The sequence below is a fragment of the Euprymna scolopes genome, chromosome 21 (genome assembly GCF_053919585.1).
Source record: "Euprymna scolopes isolate OS-2025 chromosome 21, ASM5391958v1, whole genome shotgun sequence".
Taxonomy (NCBI): Eukaryota; Metazoa; Mollusca; class Cephalopoda; order Sepiida; family Sepiolidae; genus Euprymna; species Euprymna scolopes.
The window spans coordinates 40,932,989-40,957,516 of record NC_136502.1 but is presented as its reverse complement, the minus strand read 5'-3'; the positions used below and the strand labels follow the sequence as shown (position 1 = coordinate 40,957,516).

The window sequence follows — 24,528 nt, the reverse complement described above, 5'->3', positions numbered from 1 at the left end:
AAAAAAATGGGCTCAAAGTGAAAGAAGTAAGAAATTGATTTTTCAATATTTTTCCATGAAATTTCTATTTTGCAGATCATTATTATTATAGCATATAATAATAAGTGGAAAAATTTATCCTAAATATGGTAGGACCGCATCTTGGCAAGGATATAAAAAACAAATTGCAGGATTAAGGCAGTCCAAAATGATTTACAAGTAGATTTTTGATATTTTAAGAAAAGAAAAAGTGAAAGCATCCCTTTCTCTAGTGAAGCGAATTGGTCAAAGGTTCGAAGTCGAATGCTTGGTAAAGGGAAATCTGGATCTGGTCGCCCTAAAGCATTCACTTTGAAGGACAACCACAGGCTTGAATTAACTGTTTTGAAGGATTGAAAGAAAACTTATGTTGACCATAACAAAGAATTCAAAACAGGGACTGAAAATTCTCTTTCTAGATATACAATATCTAGACGAATGAAAGAAATGGGATTTTCTTCTAAAAAGTGTGCAAAGAAGCCATTTTTTTCTAAGAAGAACATCAATGATAGAAAGAGATTTTTCTCGTATTATGGCAAGAAAGATAGACTGGTTTTCTGATCAGATGAATCAAGATTTTGTCTTGTTATTGATGCTCCCAAATGGTGCAATCGAAGAACTGGAGAAAGATTTTCACCAAGTTGCATAAAAACGACAGTTAAACATGGAAATGGAGAGATAATGGTATAGAGTTGGGGAACTTATTAGATGTGAGAAGTCAATCAATGTAAAGGAATACATTCGAATATTAGAAACAGGACTGTTACCAAGTATCCAGAAGCTGGGAATATCTCAGAACATTATTTTTCAACATGATAATGGCCCTGCACACACTGATAAAGTCACAAAAAAAATGGTTTTCTGATAATTTAATTAATGTGATATTTTGGCCAGATCAAAACCCCGATTTAAATCCAATCGAGAATATTTGATCCATAATATCTTGTGCATTAGATGGAAGAACTTTTTCGAATAATGGCAAACTGTGGGAAGCTGTGCAAAGCGAATGGAATAGCATCTCTCCTTCATAGTGCTCCACTTTGGTTGAGAGAATGTCTAAAAGGATTAATCTTTTAAAGAAATCAAAAGAGAATGCGATTCCATCCTAAGCATTTATAAAAGTAAATGTCTTGTTCTGTGTTATTAGTCCCATTTAAGTTTCCTTGTTCAATATAGCTTTTAGTGTAATAAAATGTATAAAATTTGTTTGACCCATTTTTTTGCTCATGAGTGTATATGCTGTGAACAGCACCAAAGCTGAATACTTCAGTTTAAATTATCGCATTAAAACAACAATCTAATTAGATGAAATAAAACAAAAAATAACATACGATTAAGATACACAAGTAATTCTAAGAATTAAATTGGCTAATGTTTATTTAAAACAAATGTAATTGTTTATATGACGGCAAAAATAGATAAATAATACATTTTTTAATAAGCTTAGCTGATTTTTCTTTTAAAGTCATTAGCAAAATACATCTCCATTTTACAAATCTTCCAGATCAGAATTAGTATTTTTTTAAGAAACTGAAGCAAAATAGATAATATGCATGCAAAGAACACATGGTGAAAGGATAAAAATTAGTCAGAATCAAATATCAAACTGTCACTTGCAATGCTAGTCCAAAGTCAAATATCCAGCTAACTTAATTTTATATATTAGATGAAGGCCTCATATCAATTCATGAAACTTTGTTAAACAGTTGCTATGTCTTCTCACTCACCTTATCACCTTTGTTATGAGAGTGCATTATACTCGGTGCCATGACAAGAGACAAATTCCTCATGTTCATCTTGTTCTGTTCAGAGGCTGCAGCAATTTTGGCAAACATGTTCATCGTGAAACGCAGGGTACTAAGATGCTCTGGGGGAAGCAAAAGGCAAAGCTTCACGATGGGGCATTCTTCGGATTTGACAGCTTCGCCAGAGTTGTTGTTGTTGTTGTTGTTCCAGAGTTGCATGCATTTAAGGAATGGGTCATGGTAGAAATTGGTCAATAGCGGTTCACGCAATTCACGAAAGAACTGCTTGATGAGGCTGGTTATATCAAATACATTAGCTGAGGATACGTCACATTCATGTTCAATCTCTTCCTATTTAAAAAAAAAAAAAAGAAAGAAAGAACATGTCAAATTTGATATTATGCTTCTAGAATGGTCTACAAGGATCAGTTGTGTTTTTTTGTTTTTTTTTTACACAGGCATCACATTATCAAGGCCAAGAGGCCACTCAAGGATAAGGGTTAAAGAGTGTACAGTAGAAATTGGACAAAATAGTAATCATTAGTAATGAAAATTTGGTAAATTTGATAACTTATATGGAACGGCTCATCAAGAACTTATTTACGTTAGACTTGAACACAACCACATTGTAGTCAGCCAGAAAGCTGGAAAACGGAAGACAATTTCACAGGCGTGCAGTTCTAAGAAAGAAGCTTTGTTCATGGAATCTACGTTTAGGTTTAGGCACAGATAAAGAGTGGGGGGAATTATTGATAGTGTTTTCAGCTAGACGAGTGTTTCTTGTGAAAGTTTGGCGAGGGGGGACCATAGACTGAAGCTCAGTCGAACACTTTCCATGAAAATAACAATACATCAGAGACAAACTCGCAACATCTCTTCTGTGAGATAGAGGTTGCAGGGAAGAGAAAAGGACATCCCCTATGAGGCTACAAAGTCTATTTTGAACTCTATCAAGGCAGGACAAGTCCTTTCTAGCAGCTCCTGCCCAGATGTGACAACAGTATTCCATCCTTGGATCAGTTGTGTAGTGGAAAAAGTACTTAGTAAAATTTAGTTGTAAAGTTACACTCTTCTGGAGATTGAAGACTCAATCCTCAGTGCAGGCGACACTCAAAATACAATTGCAAATTACTTAGGATTTCTAACCAATCACAACTCACAAAATGAAAGCATGCTTTAATCTACCCCCTTGGATTAATAAAGAATTCCGTTTGAAATTCTGTGTACATTCCAGAGTTCAACAGAAAGATTCCGGAGTTTGACAAGATGCACCTGAAGAAGGTTGAAAATTTAATCAACGAAACGTTGTGAAAATAACACTCAAATTGAGAACAGTAATCCGAAGAATCCAAATAATATGAACGTCAAATTTAATCATTCTAAAAATCTGGGATGCAAGTAGGCAATAACAAAAAAATTAGCAATTAAGATGAATTTACTAACAACTAACATCTCCTCCATGTATGTTTGGAAAAAAAAACAGTTTGGATGACATACTAGTGATAAGTATTAATAATATCTATATAATATTCTGCTTGCTCCTTCCTTAGTTCGTACGTTATGCTTGAAGGCCAAACTGCTTCAAAAATAAATTTGGATTTTTTTAAGCAGTTTGGCCCTCAAAAATTGTATTTTGCCTTTTTTCAAAGCATATCGTACGTGTAACTAAGGAAAGAACAAATAGAATATAATATAGAACTGCAGAATATTATATAGATTGAACTATGTAGCACTATTACTTTCTGAGTATTTATTAATGCTTATTAATTTATCTCATTTGGGTCAGTTCTATGTTTAAAATACAATGGACATTATTTTCATAAAAATGTTGATAAATTCATATCTGCTGTGTGTTATTGGTTTTTCAGTCCAAAAAAAAAAAAACTAATTTTTGTATGCTATCCAGAAAAATCTCAGCTTTAGCTAAACATATTTATTGATTAAATATATTTCTTATTCCATGAAATTTCTACGGGTCCTGCTAGATAATTTGAAAAATGTTTAATTAGTGAAATATTAATCTCTGTATACAAAAGAAAAAACAGGTAACTGTTCAAAATTAATTATCAGATTAATTAAGCTGTTGTTTAAGTTTTTCAAAGGTTTTTTTTTTTTTGGAGGGGAGGAAGCTTTTAAAAATTCTTTAAATACAGTTTGCATACAGTGAAAGCAGGTCATTCTTTGATGGAACAATGATTTTCTTGATAAAAATAAAACTACTGTACTTACCAATTCATATATTTGGAATATGATATTTTCATTTCATCACAGGTACATTCATCATACAGATTTTTCTTTATTTTTTAATATAGGAGGAATTTTGAACACAAACCACATATAATAATTTAAGTAAAAATCCATTTTGTCAGAATAAAAAATAAAAGCAGAATTCTGCAAATGAGGCGAATTCTCATCTCAGCTTTTCCAAGAAAAAAAAAAAAAAGAATTTTCTGGCAGGGTGGGGAGTCTATGCAATAATTTCTATAAAAAATTAACCCAATCATCCTTACTTCAACTTTTTTTTGCCGGCTCACAGATCCAGATTTTCTAAATATTCCTTCAACAGAAATATTTTCATCTATAATGGCTGCAGCACGCACCAAAAATCTGGAAAAAAAAAACAAATAATTAAACAAATGAAAATAAAAATCACAAGATATGGAAGTAAAGTGTCTAATACTAAATTAAACAGAAACATTAAACATTACATCTATATCATTTAATAGATTCCACATTTGACATATGAATAGTATCATTGATAAAATTTTTAATTTTTTTTTTAAATATTGGGGATTTTACAGTATAGACAACAAAACAAAAAAAGTGATAAAAAAAATAAAATATATATAAGAAATAAATGTTACCAAAGGCAAGATAAGTTACTTATCTACCATTCTTAAGTTTTGTGTGGTTCGACATATTTTGAAGCATCTATTTAATTCAAAACACAATTAGTGCCGAGTTGGTAAGTTAGAATGACAAGATGACTGATGTCAGCTGTTTATCTGAGAAGTCTCAATAATCACTTAAATCATGAAGATAAAACAAAATACTGACAGAAATTCATGCAATGTCATGGAGACACTTATTGAGTAGATTTCTATCAGTATTTTTTTTATTTGAATTACCAACACTCCGAAGACAGCATGTTCTTGTTAGCCATTTTGTTGTCGGTTTAACTTATCAACTTTATACTACTTGTTTTTTTAATTGAATAAAAGCTTTAAAATACTTTAAAATACAAAAAACTTATCTCAATATGTAGATGGGTAACTTGACCAGGAACAAAGTGTAGTATCTGTTCTGGGACTACACATCACCTTTTCTGTCCTCAGTCAGTGGAAGAGAAATCCTTCATGATTGAAACAATTTTAATTTTTGTTCCTATTCAGACTGCCCCTTTTTTGAGGAGCTGGATTTCTCCCACGTTAAAACGAACCTTATGTCTAACTCTGCCTTTGTGGCGAGGCAAGTAAATAGGAAATTTATGTTATGTATTTGTTTCTTTACCACTTTTTTGTTTTGTTGTATATACTGCAAAATCACCTCAAAACTTCATATTTTTATCAATCACTAATCTTCAAATAGCACATGTCAAAATTTCAGCCTAAAAAAAAATTATGCATATATATATATATATATATACACACACAAAATTATAGGGGAAAATAAAATGGAAGTTGATTCTAGTGGTGGGACGATTAATCGGAATCGGAATCGTTAATCGTAAAAATCGTGTATTTTGGGAGGTATCGGAATCGGAATCGCATCGTTAAAAAATACCTTAATTTTCCGATTCCTTCATTACGATTCTTTTAGTCTGATGTTGAAAAAAAGAAAAAAATTTCCTGATATTTCTAACAGCAAGAGAGAAATAAAAAAGAAACCAAAGAAATTCATTATTAACAGGGCAATGCTTAGTGCCCCTCCCTTACAAGGTTCATTCATTCAGATCTATTGTAATCAAAACTACAAAAGAGTTAACTTGAAAAGAAGTATGCAGGGCTCTACATTGCGAGTAAAAATAAAAAAAACGCTTATCTTTTTGGCGATTGTTTTTTTTTACTGACAAATCTTCTAGTAGTGAATGAAAATGCTTTTTCAACTTATATTTTCTTAAAATAAAACGAGCAAAGTCAAATTATTTAAACAGTAAAAGGTTTAATAGAACAATATACTTTTTTTTCTTTTTTTAAAAGAAGGCTTTTGAAAGAAATATCTCTAAAATGAAATTGATCACGTATTATTTCGCAAAGTTTTGACAGTAGTCGGTTTCTTTTGAAGTTTCAAAAAAATCGACCCCATACCTATCTCTTCCAAACCTAAAGTTATTAAATAACCCCTTCATTAATTTAAGGGTAATTAATTCAATTCAGTCAAGTTTTTTTTTTTAATTTCATTGAAATAAAATCCATTATTTTTTTTTTCTCCAGAAAGATAAAACCCTGAATTTGATTATATTAAAAGCAGAATAATATAATCTTTTTTCTAGAATTTTAAATTGAAAATTAAAAGTGTTTTGCGCAGTTTTTTGCCGAATGAAAAAGAAATTAATATATATATTTTTAAAAGGTTTTGTAATCAATTAATTTTTATGTCTAAATAATATTTACGATTAATTAAATAATTTCATTTTAAAAAGTATTTATAAATAGAATTTTACTAAGGACTTATAGTTTAGCAATATTGAACCGCATCAACCATGTATGAATTGAACACAGTCAACCAAAAAAAAATTCAAAAGAAAATGCGGGTTTGTATTACTGTACACATAGATTCGAAAAAGTTGTCAAAAAACAAATATATAACAAATAAATGTTATCAAAGGCAAGATAAGTTATTTTTCTACCTAACTGGATATATTTTTCGGGTTTTTATTCAATGTAACATGTTTATTCAGCTCGAAAAGCATACAGTGTTTACCGACGTATTGGAAAATTCAAAATGGTGCCCGACACTCTCTTTAACATGGTAAGTTCAGGAAAAGGTGTTATAAATAATAAACTATACAAAATACTGCTAGAAACTCGCTCAATATATGTTATCGTGACATATTTTGACATATATTCAGTGTTTTTTTAATAGTATTTTGTCTAGTTTATTATTTATAACACCTTTTCCCGAACTTACCATGTTAAAGAGAGTGTCGGGCGCCATTTTGAATTTTCCAATATATCGGTAAACACTGCATGTTTTTCGAGTTGAATAAACATGTTACATTGAATAAAAACAAAATAAATTACCCAGTTTGGTAAAAAAGTAATTTATCTTGCCTTTGATAATATTTGTTTGTTATATATTTGTTTTTTGACAACTTTTTCGAATCTATGTGTACAGTAATACAAACCCGAAAATGCATATTTGCATTTCATTATGTAAACTTTTATACATTGGTTTCAAAAATTAAATTCTATAAGTTTTTTTTGTTAACTACCGGTTGGTACAATTTACCGCCCCATCCCTTTATATTTTTTTCTTTTTGTCTTTTTTAGCGGATTATTTTCAATTAATTATCCAAATAAGTGACTAGCTTTAAAACAAAATTTAATAGTAAATTATTTGTTTACAGATAAACTGAATTTTCTAATATGGCTCAAAGTCCAAAAAAAGTCTTGCATGGAAACTTTTTGAAGTTGATGAAGATGATGAGTTGAAAGCCATTTGCAAAGTCTGTCAAATTAAAATATCGCGAGGAATAAAACCATCTAACATGACCACAACCAACATGTTAAAACATTTAACTATGAAGCATCCAAATAAATTGGAGGAGCAAAATAAAAAAGAAAAGGAACAAAAAATTACCAACTAGTCACTCAGAGCAGTTTTATTAGTGAGGGTCGAAATCGCAGTGTCTTTTTTTTTTTGCCTACGTCACCATCTAGGTGTCACCAATTTTTTTTAACCCTCCTTAACTTCAAAGAGTAAATACAATATATACAACTAAAAAAATAATTTTTAAAAATGCTGATTCCATTCATGAAAAATTCTTTTAACTAGAAATTAAAACTTAGGTAAAGATAGCTGACTGACAGCAACAGGAGCACTGGTTAACTACTGAACCACGTGGAAAGGTGTGGGGGGGAGGAAAAAAAAGGAAATTAGATGATGATAATAAATTATGATAACCGTCTTTGAAAGGCACTAAACTCCTAAAATTTACTTCTTTAAAATTTTAGGCGGCACTCCTCGGCGATTTTAAAGCACTCTCTCTCTCAAAAAAAAAAAAAAGATTTAATTTTTAAGGTTGGGAAAGATATATTTATTATAACCAAATTCCTGTATGAAGACTGGATCTACTTTATTGGATGTTAATTTGTGAGATAAGTAATTTTTCAATGTTTAATATGTTTTTAAAGTTTCAATTATCAATTAAATTTTTTTAATTGCATTTATTTTTCAATTTATTTTAAAAAAACAGGGTTTTAAATGTATTTTTCAAGGTAACAAGCTTCGAAAGAAGTCTAATAAAAAAAAATCACTTAATTTTTAATTTCGACAACCCTGAGAATTTAATTATTAAAAAAATATTGAAATGTGACATTTTTTTATTTAACATTTCTATTAGTTCAATTAATTTTCTTTCAATAATTCATTTCACTCAACAAACTTCACCAATTTTTTTTTTTTTTTTTTTTAATCTTTTTCTGTAATTTTGGTAATTATGTTTGCTCAATTTTATCTAGTATTTCATTTGTTTTTTATAGTGGTATCATTTTTATATGTGTTCCTTTGATATACCCTATTTCAAAATTAGTTTGGCTAAACTTATTCTTCACGTTAGAAACAACGTGTAAAAGCAATGAAAAAGTAAGAAAAAATAATAGGTGTTAACTACTCCTTGTGAATTATGGAGGTCTGAAGAACTGCCGTCACAAATACAACTATCAATAGCTAAACAAAAAATCGTTTTTGAAATTCCTTTAATTGTAACTTTTCGCTATACCTACCTTTTGGTATAAAACACAAAAACTTTCGATTAATGGTATTTCTCATATATGGTCGTTAACTTTGGAAAGGTTATTTTGTATCTACGGCGCCATGTCACGTGGTATATATTTTTTTTTCATTACGCACGTTCATTTATAAATTATTAAATCAAATATTTATCTTTTTTATATTTAATTAGTATATATTTTCTTTCTCTTCCGTTATATTTTTTTTATTTAATTCATTAAATCTGTTAATTATGAGGACCAAAATAATGAATCGTGTGTATTTATTCTCTAATTTTCTTGTTTTTGTTCTGTTATATAAATTCTATTTTATTTGTTTTTTCTCTGAAGGATAAATTCTATTTTCTTTGAGTTTTTTTTCTGTATTCCAATTAAGTAAAATAAATTTTCTCTAAAATAAATTTTGCTAATTTTTCCGTTTAGTTTACTATATAATAATTTTATTTAAACCAAAACACGACGGTGTAGACATAAAATATCTCTTCCAAAGTTAGGGAACATATTTGGGAACTACCGACCATAAGTATAAAACTACCTGGTATATTTCAAAACAATAAATTCCTTAGGAATCGGTATCGGAATCGTTAATCAATATTTTCCTGGAATCGGAATTGGAATCGTATAAAAATTAGGAATCGTCCCAACACTAGTTGATTCATAATTATACCAACAACTATTTGATTTACGTGTTTAACAATATTAGTTTTCTAAAGTTAAATTTTAATTGCATTTGAAATCATTTACATTCATGAGAAAAAAAGTTATCTTTTTCTCAATATCTGTTGCAATTTCGAACACAACCTGGAAAATAAATTAGTGAAAGTATTCTATATATTAGTAACCAAAACATACAACTGAAAAAAAAAAAAAAAATTAGCGACTATACTTAGAAAAGCATAAGATAAAAAAACAAAGTGAGACTTATAACAGCACAAAGTTTGCAAGACTCATAGAAAATCAAAGCATCCCAGATTAAAAAATTTCAGTGATAAAACACAAATATTCAGAATTGAACTAAAAAAAACAAGTCGAGCATGCAGGGTCTCCTTCCACAAGTGAAAAATTTACTTTCATCACGACTAATAAAAAGTCCAAGGCATGGTTATTGAGAAAAGTGTGAACAGATGAACGATTTGGGGGCAATTTTACCCCTATAATGCCTAAATGTGGAGGGGAGGGGGGAAATCCATTCTGGCAAAAATTTACTTTCACCATGACTAATGTTTGAGCAAGCTTTTTAAAAAATCCAAGGCATGGTTATTGAGAAAAGTGCGAACAGACAAATAAATGAATGGGAGTGAATTACTAGGTCCAATCCTTCCTTTGTCGGGGAATCAAAAAATGTTCAGAATGCATATCATGTGAATGCTCACGATAAATATGGAAAAAGCTAAAAGAATCTAACGTACTATAATACTTCCCACATCATCCGACCAATATCAATAATTGTCACACAACTGAAATAAAAAAAGGACAGCTTTGATTATTTTTTTTTACAATTTTTGGTACTTCTTTATGAGGCACAATCGAAAATCGTGTTTCAAGTAAAAAAAAAAACAAAAAAGAAAACTTGGATGTACTTACATGTCATGCTGAAGTAAATATTCTCACCAATTAGAGAAAAAAAAAAAAAAAAAAAAAAAAAAAAAAAAAATCGAGAGAGTAAAAGACTGCATAGAACTTTTTATATAAAAAAAATAGACATCATATTTTCTCGATCGCCATTTATTAAAGCAGAAGTACTGGCAGTTATTCAGGGTTCATACAGATTCTCAATGTCTATTTTCAAGGACTTTTCAAAGTTTTTCAAGGCCTTCGCCAAACGAAGTTCAGGTTTCAAAGCAAAATTTGGTATATAAATAATGGGTACTTGTACAGTTTAATCAAGACATTAAAAAATTAAAATACTGAAAAAAAAAAGTTATATTGTACATATTTGTTATGAATGAAGTTCATCAAAAAATTTTTTTCACTTAATTTGATTAAGTAGTTTTTTTTTTTTACAGCGAAAAAACAATTTATTATGATATCGATCAAAAGGTAGCCATGTTTCGATTTTTAGGAAGAAAAGCCAAGGAGGAGGGTGTCGGCATTTCAGACTGAGTTATCTCCCCATGGCATGTTCTAAAATCCAAACATGGCTGCCTCAAGCGCGTCGTCATAAAAGCCTGTTTTTCCGCTGTAAAAAAAAAAAAAATTAAAAAAATAAATAAATAAATACTTGATCAAATTAAGTGAATTTTTTTTTCCAGAGAACTTCAGTCCAAAATGGATACGTACAATATAACTTCATTTATTTTTTTTTTTTTGATATTTTCATTTTTTAATGTCTTGATTAAACTGTACAAGTATTAAATAATGATATAATAAACAAAACCTTAATTAACAACAGGAAAATTATTTTCATTTACATACAAAACAATATGCCTGTCGACAATCATATTTACATTCATTGACTCACTGATATTTGACCAATCAAGCACAATTAAATGATGTTATTTTCCCCAATTATAGATTGATATACGCTGTATTCATTTTACTCTTAAATTTTGAATTTCTGGTATTGTGGATGCAAGAGTTACATCCCTTTATTACAAACCTAACCAATGTTATATATAGAAAAGGGATAGTTTTCTGATAAGCAGGCATAACAGCTATACAGAATAATATGATGTAATTTCAGAATAATGTATTTTTATTTTACTTTTTATATTTAAAAAATAGTTTAATGGTATTTTTATTAATATTTAAACAATAATTTAATAGTATTTCGATTCTATTTTTAATATTGCAACACAAATTTTTACTGGACATGAAAAGTATGAATTTCAAGGCCTTTTTAAGACATTTTCCATATTTTCAAGAATTTTTCAAGGTAGTAATAGAAATAAGGTCTTTTCCAGGCAAAAGGATTTTTCAAGTTTATGTGAACCCTGTTATTGTAAAGGAGGGGAGATAAGTCAGTCTTGTTTAAGCAAGTAAAAATGAACGACGTAATAGAATAAAATCACAATTTATGATAAAATTGATTTTTATTTGTAATTAATCTTCTACTCAATCATTTTTTTTCTAATATTGTATAAGAATATTTGTTACTTGTTTCAGCATGACACAAAGGCATCAAAATGATTTTACTTGAAATGCGATTTTCAGTTGTAACAAACAGTGAAAAAGCAATCAATTTTTTATGTATACGTTTCGAAGTTCGAATAAATGCACCAAAAAAGATGTTATTTTGTCAAAAAAGTTTTCTAAATAGCAACTAAGATGAGAACAGTAGTCTGAATAATACATATCAATCCTCATCTAAAAAATTCCAAAACAAAGAAAAGACATCTTACGAAGGAACGTGTCCAAATTGCTCCAGGTAATAACAAGGGACATAACCCAAGTAATTCTTGAAATGATGCACTTTTTGCGCCTCCTGAAAAGAAAAAGTTGACAAGTCATTAGTTTTGGTATACATCAAAGATGCTGATAGCCACACATCCTGTATCAGGAGTGCATAACATTTTTTAGAGAAACCAGTAAAATTTTAACTACACCCCCCACCACCCACCCTAAAAAATAACCTAAATACATTATAATGCACAAAAAAAACAAACTATCAGAGTGTGAATTCTCTTTTACACACACTCCTGTTTTTGTTTTAATTTTTTTTTTACTTTTTTTATTCATCACCACCACCACCACTTCAAATCAATTATAAGGACAGTCAATCTTACCTACCATTTCTTTGTAACTGAACAATTTAGTTTTATGCTAAATTTATATGGCAACGTGAACTCATTTCTGAATTTTGAGATGAGAATTGATTATTCGTATTATTTGGATTCTTCGGATTATTGTTCTCATCTTCACAACATTTTAGTCAATGTAGCCTCCAGCATTCTCCAGGTGTATCTTGTTGAACTCTGAAATCTTCACAGAATTTTGAACGGAATGCTTTATCTAATCCACGAGGGTAGCATGCGCTCGTTCCATCAGCCATGACTGGGTAAAAGTCCAAAGTAATTTGCAATTGTATTTTTACCATTGCCCACACTAAGGATTGAACCTTCAACCTCCAGAAAAGTGTAACTTCACAACTGAATTTTACCAAGGACTTTACATACTACGTCACAGGTCCTTGCAGGCATTGACCAAAACGTGAAAATGACACTCAAGATGAGAACAATCGTCTGAAGAATCCAAAATAATACAAAGTGAATCCCTCCACTCTCTCACCCTTTATTCTAGAGTGTTGACATGCAATCATATGAAAAAAGAAAACTGGTTTGAAAGTACAAGATATTTATCATTTGGTGGCCCCCAAAGTGAGAGATCATTTTATGTTCAATTTCTATGCAAAAGTCAGACTCATTCGCGAGGGTTCATTTCTGGTTTACCGATATCTTTTATCAGGTTGTTTACATTTCCACAGCCTGAAAGCAGTAAAATCTCATTTGTATTTTTAGATGAATTAACACCGAAAGAAAAAATAGAATCCTTATCTAATCCAGTGACAGTTAATGGGTAAAATTTTACTTTTGCCTTCAATATTTTAAAAAATAATTTGAATTTTATTTTTCGTGCTTTTCAGAATTTCCTCTATATTAAAAAAAAAATAAACAAATGTCTATGATGTAGATATCCACAACAGAAAAAAATTATTTTATTCAGCAAATCACATCAATTGATCAAGTACTTTTATTTTTATGCTTACAATAGTGGGGGTACCCGGCATTGTCCGAGTGTGTGGAGGTGTAGTAAGAACCCCCACCCCACCCACCTCATGAGGAGGTTCCTCAGCGTTGCTTGGGTCGAATAAGGAACCTCTGTGGAAGGAGGAAGGGGAAATTGGTTGAAGGGGGAGAGGACACAACAGTAGTGGCAGGCAGGCTTAAACCTGTAACACGAAGGAGGAAAGGAAAAAAAATCGTGATGTCTTTGCTGATATCTCCAGTCCCACTGGCAGTTCAGAACGTTGAAATTAAGCAAAGTCAATCCAATCGATTGCAAAAAATGGCGACGCAAAAAAAAAAAAAAAACAACCCCTCCTCGTATAAAATTGCCCAGTTTAGGGTGAATGAATATTTTTGGTCAATTTTTTGATATTTGTCGTCCGAAGGGTCAAGCTTTAAAACGATACTGATCTCGTGAAAATCCGTCACCTCTGTCGAAAGTTTTTGCAAGACATACAAACGCACACACATTTTGCCTTTCATATATTAGAATAATTTTTAAGTGATTAATTGGAATTCGTAGACATTACAATAAAAATCTTGCAGATTTGAATTATGTTCAGTTATCTTCCTTGTTTCTTGAAATAATTTTCAAAATTGCTTCATGAGAGTCACTCCTTGTAGGCATAAAATTTGATTTTCTTAAAATTAGACAATTTAATCAAATTGCGTGATTTTTTAAAAATATATTTTCTTTACATAACACGTAGATTTATTTTAATCTTCATTTTTTAATGTAGGGGGAATTCTGGGCCAACACCTTATGTGTATTTTCACCTAAAAATTTCATAACCAAAAAAATACCGTTGGTTAGTTGTTTTGTTTTACGGCATATCAACCCTTTTCAGGTTATTTAATGCCGAATCTGGTGATTTTGAAAAACGATTTTTTAATATAGTATATTTGTTTTTTAGGTCGTACCAAAAAATACCGTAAAAATTAAATTTAACTTAAAAATATGATCTAAAAAAAGTAGCATGGTATGTATTCTAGTTCTATACCCAAGTTCACTCGGTATATTTGTCATGTAGTTTTTGAAATCCTTTTTCATGTGTATGGTTGCGGTAAAATTTTACATTAAGACCCGTCTCACGTTCGTATATAAAAAAATATATTTTTTGTATATTTCGGTGTGCTAAAAATGAATCTGCAAACCGTCTCCGTCGCCAAAAAATAGTTTGCATATGAAGAAATTACTTTTTTGTTTTTGTCTAATTTTAATTGTTCGCCAATACTACACTAGGTGTGTCAGAATTTTGGGGGAATGTTTGACACCCCTAACACAAAACTGAATAAAATATAAAAAAACTCGTAACTTCTCCTTTTAAAGTGGGTTGTTTATTTTCTTTATGGAATATACTTCCAAAATAAACTATTAAAGTTGTTTAAAAATAATAGAAATATCTATATATTAATTTGCTTGTACGTACGGTGTCACGTCATCATCATCGCAAACATTAATTAATGAAACGCGTCATCATCATCGCAAACATTAATTAATGTGAATTATCTCCCTTTATTGTTCACTCTTTATTAGTTAAAAAATCATTAAACCCTTTTATTTTCCAAAACTTCCCGAACAACAACAACAAAAAATATATATGAACTGTCTATTTAGGGTTCTGGATTATTTTAAAGACGATTATGCATAGAAGGTATCGTTCCACAGTTTAAATAGTATTTTACTCACATTTTTAACGATGTCTTCTGTTTATTATTGTAGTGTAATACGGAACGCTTATTTTATTTTATTCAGTAATAAATATATTTTTTACATTTAACGTTACGAGTTCGTTTATTTATTTTTTTTTTACTGTGCCACTTTTTTTTTATTTACTTTTGAGTAAGCCTTACATAACAAAAATATGTTTCGAAATAAATGTTACAAAAGTCAAGAATGACTTTATTAAATAAATAACCAAAGTCACCATTCGCAAATACACTGAGTAACACAGAGTCAAAACATATTTTACGTCTTGTTCAGTTTTGCTTTTGTTTTACGGCATATCAATACTTTTTCATGTTATTTAATGCCCAATCGAGTGATTTTGTAACATTTATACATCTTCACGTTGTTTACATAGTTATTACTTATGTTTTGTCTGTTTTATTTTGCTTATTTCACAGGCAGTCATCATCTTCTAATGTCCACAGATACAACAATTTTTTTTAATATGAAATAAAACACTTTGTTTCATTACTTATGATTTAATTTCTTTAAAGAAATATTTATTTCCTATTTAAAGATTTTCAGTATATTTTATTTAATTGAAGAAATACTTATTGTTCATACATATATTTTTTCCATTATTTTTATTACATTGTTCCTATTTACAATGCCTCCCCACGGGACAGAGTTAGACACCAGTGTGGTTTTTTAACGTGGAGAAAAGGAACAAAAATAAAAATTGTCTCAGTCGTGAAGGATTTCTCCTCCACTGACAAAGAAGAAGAAATTGAAGTGCAGCATCTGAAGAACAGATACTACACTTTGATCTTGTCCCGAAGGTTTTATTACATTGTTAGGTGAAGTTTCAGAATAGTTAACCCCCTTCCCATATTAAGAATGGCTTTTAGCATGATTCTTACAATAGCGGTATCAAAGTTTTTTTTTTCTTATTTTAAAACAAATTATAAAAAAAAGATACAAGACCATTAAATGATTTTTAATATAAAAAACGGTTTCATTAATATTTATTCTCTTGTATCAAAATAGGTTCAAAATAGTTAACCCTTCCCCATAACCGTTTTTTTTTTCCAGTAAAATACTTTGTCTCAATAATTAAGGTTTAAATAAATATTTATTCCTTATTAAAGATTTACAGTATATTTTCCTTATATTTAAAATTCATAATTTGATGAAAAAATAGTGTACAGTTTGTTTGACTTCACTTAATTATATAACATTGACATAAATTTGATAGGTACAACCTACCTCACATCATTTTGATTATCGAAAAATCAAAATTTAACTATACTTCGTAAGATTTACAGAAACACTTCATTTCATATGCATGTAATACACAAGAATCTGAATATTATAGCAGATTACAATGTTTTTATGGAAAAAACGTTTGTACAGAAAATTCAAAGTGTTCTATTTATATTATCAGGAAGTTGTGATGCATTAATTAAAATCTATATCAATAATTCGACTTAAAAAATATTTGTGAATTTCCAAATCTTCATTGAATAAAATTAAAAATAAATAGAAAATTCTATTGCATATGTAAAAGTTGACGGTTGCTTATTTAACTTCATTAAAAGCTATCAAAGTCAACCAAGAGCTGCTCAATAGTCTGGCTTAATGGATCATTTAGCAAGGAATGAAGATGGTTATTCTGGTGCACCAGTTATTCTACCATCTACATTTACAGGAAGTCCTAGGAATCTACAACAGCTTTATCAAGATGAAATGGCAGTTTTCTGTGATCTATTCATTACTCACACGTGTAATCCAAAATGTCCTGAAATATTAAACAACTTGGGGTCATCAGAACTTTCACAAAATCGATATCAACAATGCACAGTTTTTTTAAATTCACAGTTTGACTCCCAAGAAACTGCTGACTGACCACTATTCTCACTCCAAGCAGCTGATCAACGTCCCTGTCACCGCCTCAATCATCACCAGTATTCCTGACAATATCAACAGCATCAGTTACGATCGCATTGACCTTCAATAAAAGTTTAAACTAAAGTTCTTTGTTCTACTTGCTTCCATACGTTCATTTTTGTAATATAACAATAAGGAATTTCTTACTGATGTGTTTTAAAAGATTTTTAACTACCGTGGAATTTCCACGGGTCCTGCTAGTTATTTGTTATTTTTTAAAAAACAGTGTTCACAAAGTGCCTCCGCGCGTTCATCCAGCCATTTTTTTTACGTAATAAAATCCATTGAATTTTACGAGTTAAATTTTTTTCAATTTTTAAACTTTAAAAATCTATCAAAATTTTTCTAATGATTCAATTTTTAGGATATTTTCAGGTTAATGTGAAATGTTATGCTCTTTCCAATAAACCGAATATAATATTCTAGACAAGCGTTTTTTTTTTTTAAATTCACCCCCATTTTAAAATGTCTATTTAAATGAAAATTTTTTTACCTCAAATTTATATATCACAAATTGAAGATAAAAGATCAATAAATAAAATAAGGTAATTTAAAACAACAAAAAAAAGAACAGCTATTTGCAAATTTACCTGTAAAGTCCAAAGCTTAAAAGCTTCTTTTTTTAAAAAAAAACATGTTGAATTTTTTTTTTTTTTAAGTGAAACCGTATAATCTTGTTCAGAAAATTTTGTAGAATTACGACAATTTTTTCTATTTAATTCAATGGTTTTTTTTTTTAGATATTTAAAAAAAAAAATTCACTCCATAAAGAAGAAATAAAATATATTGAATCAAAAACTCATGTATTTCTTTGAGAAAAGAAAAAAAAAAAATCCAAAATTCATCTCATGTCACAGTATTTTTTATACTTGCTTAAAAAAGTATTTTATTTAAAAAGGACATGGAATATAAAATATAAATACGGATAAATTCTTAACAATGAAGAATGGAAGTACCCACTGAACAGTATTTTTTTATAGCTAAGTCATTTTTTGGAATTTATATTTTTCGTGCTAATGCACAAATTTATATATTTTTTTCACGCTATTTTTTAAATCGTATTTCCACATTTAATTAAAGTTTTATGATATGTTTTTTTATTCAATTGCAAGGTTAAAGTACAAAATAGGTACAAAACACCCTCCCCATGTTAAGAATGGCTTTTTAAATAATAACCTTATTATTTCAGCACTGATCACTCTCTGCATGAGTACCATATTTTTATATTCGAAGTAAGTTAAAATTCATTGATTTTCTTTAAATCTTTTTTAAAAAAAAAACGATTTAAAAAAAAAAAAAACATTGCATAATTTGCTATTAAACCTGTTATTTTTTTTTAATTTTGGTCTTTACTCCTTTGATTGAAAAAAATAAAAATTAGGTTTTGAATTACATTTTTCAAGTAGTAATAAGCTTCGAAAGATAGGTCGAATTATTCAGTACTCTTGCATAATTTGACCCGAATTCTCATGATTTCCCGTCAGGCCCAGATCGGGTGAGAACGGCATTCATCGGTGTCACAGACGCAGACTAAGGAAAAAAAAGCAAAACCGAAAAAATACAAATGCAAATTATCAAAAAATAACAAAAACCTACCTTGAAAAAAGCAAATATGTTTCTTTAATTTATTTTAGTATTTATTATTTTTTTTTTTTTGCAAAATATTTATCAACAGCAAGTTATGAAAATATTATCTTCAAGAAAAGTTAGGTGTAAGAACAATGTTTTTGCTTTTCTTTAATCATATTTTTTCTTGTTTTTTTATTTTATTTTCAAGACTGTTTGTTCAGTTAGGTTGAGTTTTTTTTTTTTTGGGGGGGGTACACAGAAATAGAAAACCATGTTATTTTGGGGTTTTTTTTTTTACAGTTGTTAAATGCCAGCAGAAGAACTTTCTTGAGATGAGGATATTTCCTTAGGAATCTTTTACTTTGGTCGACTGTTGATTGGCCATCGACAGCAAAGAGGGAGGTGACGGGTCCCATCACTGATGGGGTAGAGGAAATGGAAGGAAGCCCCCACCGCAATCAGGTAGCTTCGGAAATGTGATTTATGATGGAGACAAAGGGATCGTTTCCAAATTTTTGTCTCCACATAATTCAAGTAAATATGTACCCAGAAGCTCCCGGCTGATCCCGCATTTTTGCTTGTTATACTGTTTTGACCCAGTCTCTCTACGTTATGTTTTCTTTGGTTGAATAGAGATTCATAAATTTCTACAGTGTGCCCTGAGGGCCCCTGGGCCTCTTACGCCCAGGGATTCCTCAGGAAATACTCCTGACAAATTTCTCTCAGAAAGTTCTTCCAATCAGTGTTTTTTTTTTTTTTACATTTTCACCCCAAACAAGGCACATTGCCACTTTGGTGTAGGGGGCTACTATCAAGGGTAACAACTACTGGGGTACTATGTAGGGATTTGGGCAGCAAGATGTCGGTTCACGTTGCACTTGAACTTCTGCACGTCAGTATAGTTCAGGAAGCAGGGACCTGGAATGGAATTCCAAAGTCTAGCAGTTCTGGGGAAAAAACTACTGGAGTAAAAAGATCTTTTACATCTAGGGATCTCTACAGTGTGGGGGTGTGATTTAGCAGCCTGTCAGGTTTGTCGAGGGTGTTCACGTCGTGGGGGCACAAGTGCTTGCAGTTCGTCAGAGCATTCACCATTAAAATACATGTAGAACAGGCAGAGGGATGCAACATTTCGTCGATGGGACAGAGGCTGAAGCTTAGATGACAGTTCAGGGCCTATCAGATTTGCAACTCTCTTTTGAACCTTGTCAAGGAGCAAAAGATTAGTAGCTGATGCACCAGCCCAAATATGGCAGCAATACTCCATACATGGGCGAATGGTGGCCTTATAGAAGTACAGGATACTTTCGGGTGTTAGTAGTTTTCTAGCACGGTAGAGAGAGCCCACCTTCCTTGCAGCAGCCCTGGCAATTCTCTCAATGTAATTGTTCCAACTCATGTTTCCTGTGAACGTTAGGCCAAGCAGTTTGAAAGATGTACTCTCAGACAGGGAGTCACTGGTCATTGCTATAGGTGGTAGAGAAGGTTTCTTGTAATTATTGAATGAAACTAGTTCAGTCTTGGCGGCATTGAACATGACCATCCATTTTTGTCCCCATTCCACTACAGATTGGAGGTCATCCTCTAGTGTTTCTGCCATTTCTTTAGGTATTTGTTCATTTGTTTTCCTGTTGTGCCTGCTATAGAGTGTGGTGTCATCAGCATATATACCCATCTCAGAGGCAATTTTGTCGGGAAGGTCATTTATGAATATCAGGAACAATAGAGGTCCAAGGATAGAACCCTGGGGCACTCCCGCATTTATATCATATTGTTTTGATGTATGACTGTCGAGGACAACCTGGATTTTTCTCTTATCTAAGAAGGATTTAATTATGTTAAGTATTCTACCAGTGATACAGTATGATCTAATTTTCCTGAGGAGACCCTCATGCCATACCCTGTCAAAAGCCTTAGATATATCTAGAGTTACTGCTTTGCTCTCCCCCGCTTTGTCCAGTGAATGGTATATACGTTCAGAGATTACAGTTAGGATGTCTGCTGTGGAACGGGCTAGTCTAAATCCATATTGTTGGTCGGTCAGAAGTTTAGTATCTGTAAGGTGAAAGACTAGAGCTTGGTTAATTAAGGTCTCAAATATTTTGGTAAAAAATGGGAGGAGGCTAATGGAGCGATAATTTAATGGGTCAGCTCTTTCGCCAGAATTCTTGAATACTGGTACCACAGAAGCAGTTTTCCAACAGCCTGGAAAGCAAGATTCATTAAGGCATTTGTTGTAGAGAACTGGAGCTACTTCAGCTGAGCACTTTTTTAATAGCACAGCTGGGATGAGATCGGGTCCACATGCTTTTGAAGTGTCAAGGTTTTTTATGATAGCATGCACCTGAGCAGGGGTGATTTTCAGATCATCTAGCATGGTGTCTGTCTGCATAGGAAATTCAGGTAGGGGGTGGTTGGAAGGGTCCAGTGTGGAGTTTGAGGCAAACCGACTGGCAAGCATGTTAGCTTTCTCGGTTGCTGAGCAAACAACCTTGTGCTTTTTGGTTAGTGGGGGAATTGTTGATTGCCCATTATTTACTACACTGTTGTAGATTTTCCAGAAGTCACGAGTTCCTAGTTTTTGTGCTTCGATGCGCTTTTTTGTGGTTTTCGTAAATTCTCTCTTAGCTGTCACTATTTCTTTCTTAACGTTACTTCTAGCTTCTATGTACTTCTGTCTGTTTGAACTGGATTTATGTCGGTTAAATCTGCGGTATGCATGCTGCCTTTGAGCAATGGCAGTAGCACAAGTCAAAGTAAACCATTGGAGAGAGTGGGGCTTGCTATAAAATTTCCGCATGGGAACATGCGCTTCGATTGCGGTTTTGAACCATTCGATGGTCTCGTTTGCGCACTGTTCAGCAGGAAGAGAAAAATATTTCCCATGGGGCATCTCTGATAAAATCTCGGATGGCTTCCCAATCACCCTTTTTATAATATCTCGTTGTTTTCAGGACTGGCTCTTCAGTTTTGGCTCTAGAGTTTAGGGTGATTTCAACCATTATTACTACATAATCAGCATTCCCAAGTGGGCTGTCGGCATTCGTTATACAATCATCGGGAACTGTGGTCAAAAACAGATCTAGAAGTGATGCATGTTGTTCTTCCTGGTCAGGGGAACGGGTTGGAAACGTAAAAATTTGTGATAGGGAGTGAGATATAGAAGTTGTGTAAGTAGAGAATCCAAGCCAGTTTTTGTGGTGGACATTAAAGTCACCAAATACATGTACTTGTGCGCTAGTGTCAAGGGAGAGTGCTGTGTCTATGCTATCAGAGACTTTGTTTATTATGGTGCAGTCTTGGGTCGAGGGAGAGCGGTAGAGAAAGTAAAAGTAGCTGATGTTGTGTTGCAAGTTTAGTCTAAAGCACATAAAGGCTTGATCATCCGATTCTAGGTTTGTTTCTCTAGTCAAGGGAAGGGTATTACAAATATAAACTCCAAGTCCATGCATGTATCTGTCAGAGTCCTTACAGCAGAGTAGGAGATATCCAGGCATATTAAAGTGGTTAGAGTATGTGTGTTCGGATATAACACCACATTCTCTTCTAATATTTTTTAGGGTTGCTATTTCGAACGCCCATAAATAGATTATTTTTACTATTGTTGCAATATCCAAATTGGATCGTGCAAAAAATGATTCTGTGCACAATGATACCAATTGTCTACATCGTCCATTGGTACACCCCCAGGAGAAGCCATCCTTTACACACGATCTTTTTTTTTTAGTAAACATTTGTGTTTACAATTGATGCAATGGTGCAGGGAAAGCAATTTCTTTTTCTGACAATATGAGATTGTTTGCATGGAGTTTCCATTTGTTTTTCTAGCATGCACAGATTTATTTCCTTGCCTGTCATTTTTCTGTTTGGCGAGTCTGAAAATATAGTTGTTTGTCAGCTTTTTGGGGGTTCAGTCGATTTCTTCCAATTCGAATGTCGTCTGCTTTCATTTACATATCGCTTTTTCAATTGTTATCAAACTCCCAGAAATTGAAGTGCAAAAAAAAAAAAAATATTCAAATTAAATAAATCATTAAAAATAACTAATCATAAATTAAAAAATTACTAAAAACATTAAAAAAAAAAACTTTTTAAAATCGAATTAGAGTTTCAACATTTGAACAATGCTCGGCTGACACCGATGATTCCCGGTCTCGTCCGATCCGGGCTTGACGGGAAATCACAAAAATTTGGGTCAAATTATGCAAGTGTACCAATTATTCAAGTTTTTATCATGCATTTTTAATGACGATTTTTGATACTGCTAATACTATACTGTTACAAGGCAGTTTGGTACGCGAGTGCACATTTAACAGCCTTCGTTTATGCTCGCGCGTAAAAAAAAACATGGCCGCCAGTAAAAACATAAGGGATTACGGGTTTGTATTACTGTACACATAGATTCGAAAAAGTTGTCAAAAAAACAAATATATAACAAATAACTGTTATCAAAGGCAAGATAAGTTACTTTTCTACCAAACTGGATATATTTTTCGTGTTTTTATTTAATGTAACATGTTTATTCAGCTCGAAAACCATACAGCGTTTACCGATGTATTGGAAAATTCAAGATAGCGTCTGACTCTTTAACACGGTAAGTTTAGGAAAAGGTGTTATAAATAAAAAAAACTGGATAAAATACTGTTAAAAACTCGCTCAATATATGTTACCGTGACATAGGTTGACATATATTCGACGGGTTTTTAACAGTATTTTGTCTAGTTTTTTATTTATAACACCTTTTCTCAAACTTACCGTGTTAAAGAGAGAGTCAGACGCCATCTTGAATTTTCCAATACATTGGTAAACACTGTATGTTTTTCGAGCTGAATAAATATGTTATATTGAATAAAAACACGAAAAATATATCCAGTTAGGTAGAAAAGTAACTTATCTTGCCTTTGATAACAGTTATTTGTTATATATTTGTTTTTTGACAACTTTTTCGAATCTATGTGTACAGTAATACAAACCCGGGATTACATTAGATAATAAAGATCTTAATATCCATAAATAAAACTACTTGTCTGCCACCAAAATGTGATATTCATTTTCAGCATACCTGAAAACATGTAAAAGTTGTCAATTTAACGGTGAATGTTGACTTGCAGTTAAAGTAAAAAAAAAAAAAAAAAAAAAAAAAATACCACTTGAAACATGACGGTATTGACATCGTGCGAAAAATGAGGCCTATATTTGCATTTATTAGTGTACTTAATCTTCAGTTTTATGGGCAGCCATTTTAAAGCTGAAAGCTTCAGGATTGAAGTTTTATTTTTAACAAATCAAACAACAGGTGCATTTTTTTTTCAAAAGTTTAAAATACTTAAAAAGTTTAAGCAACGAAATAGTTAGCTTAATCACATAATATAGAAAAGAAATCGAACATAATAAAATAAAAAGGAAATCGAAAGTTTTTGTAATAATATTTAATAATAATAATTAATAAACAAAAGTTAATGGTTAATAAAAGAGAAACTCACGGTTGGAGGTGCCCTCATACAACTAAAGTCCCTCCTGTGTGGAATCTTGATTCCCAGTTTCTTTAAATCATCAACTATCAAAGCTTGCAAGTTTGTAAGAGTATCAAAATTATCAATGTCTCTGATATCTTTGTTTTCTTCTGCCATTGTTGTATATGGCAAAATATTGAATTAAAAAAAATAATAATAAAATATTAAAATAAACTAACGAAGAATATTTTGTTTATGTTTTGCTAATAATGCAGTTTTAGCCGCTACGAGTTTGAATTTGGATCACGTGACAATAATCCGTTACGAGTGACATCTGGCGACAGATTAGAATAATTATTTACAACATAATAAAACGGCAGAGCAAGGGGAGATAATTAACGTGTAATTATACTCTTCAAATTCATCGCTTTTTTTTTTTTTATTTTATTT

The 24,528-nt window shown here is 31.3% G+C and overlaps 1 protein-coding gene across 1 annotated transcript in view; it reads right to left on the bottom strand.

The window, feature by feature from the left end:
- Window positions 1-24,374, bottom strand: part of LOC145242155 (uncharacterized) — a 50,777-nt gene extending 26,403 nt beyond the window's left edge. Inside the window, exons 1-4 of the mRNA XM_080105132.1 lie at window positions 24,109-24,374; window positions 12,058-12,140; window positions 4,274-4,370; window positions 1,746-2,114 (exon numbers count right to left, since the gene is read on the bottom strand). Coding sequence (XP_079961258.1) covers window positions 1,746-2,114; window positions 4,274-4,370; window positions 12,058-12,140; window positions 24,109-24,255 — 696 coding nt within the window. The 5' untranslated portion in view covers window positions 24,256-24,374. The remainder of the gene's footprint in view (window positions 1-1,745; window positions 2,115-4,273; window positions 4,371-12,057; window positions 12,141-24,108) is intronic.
- Between the last annotated feature and the right edge of the window lie 154 nt (window positions 24,375-24,528).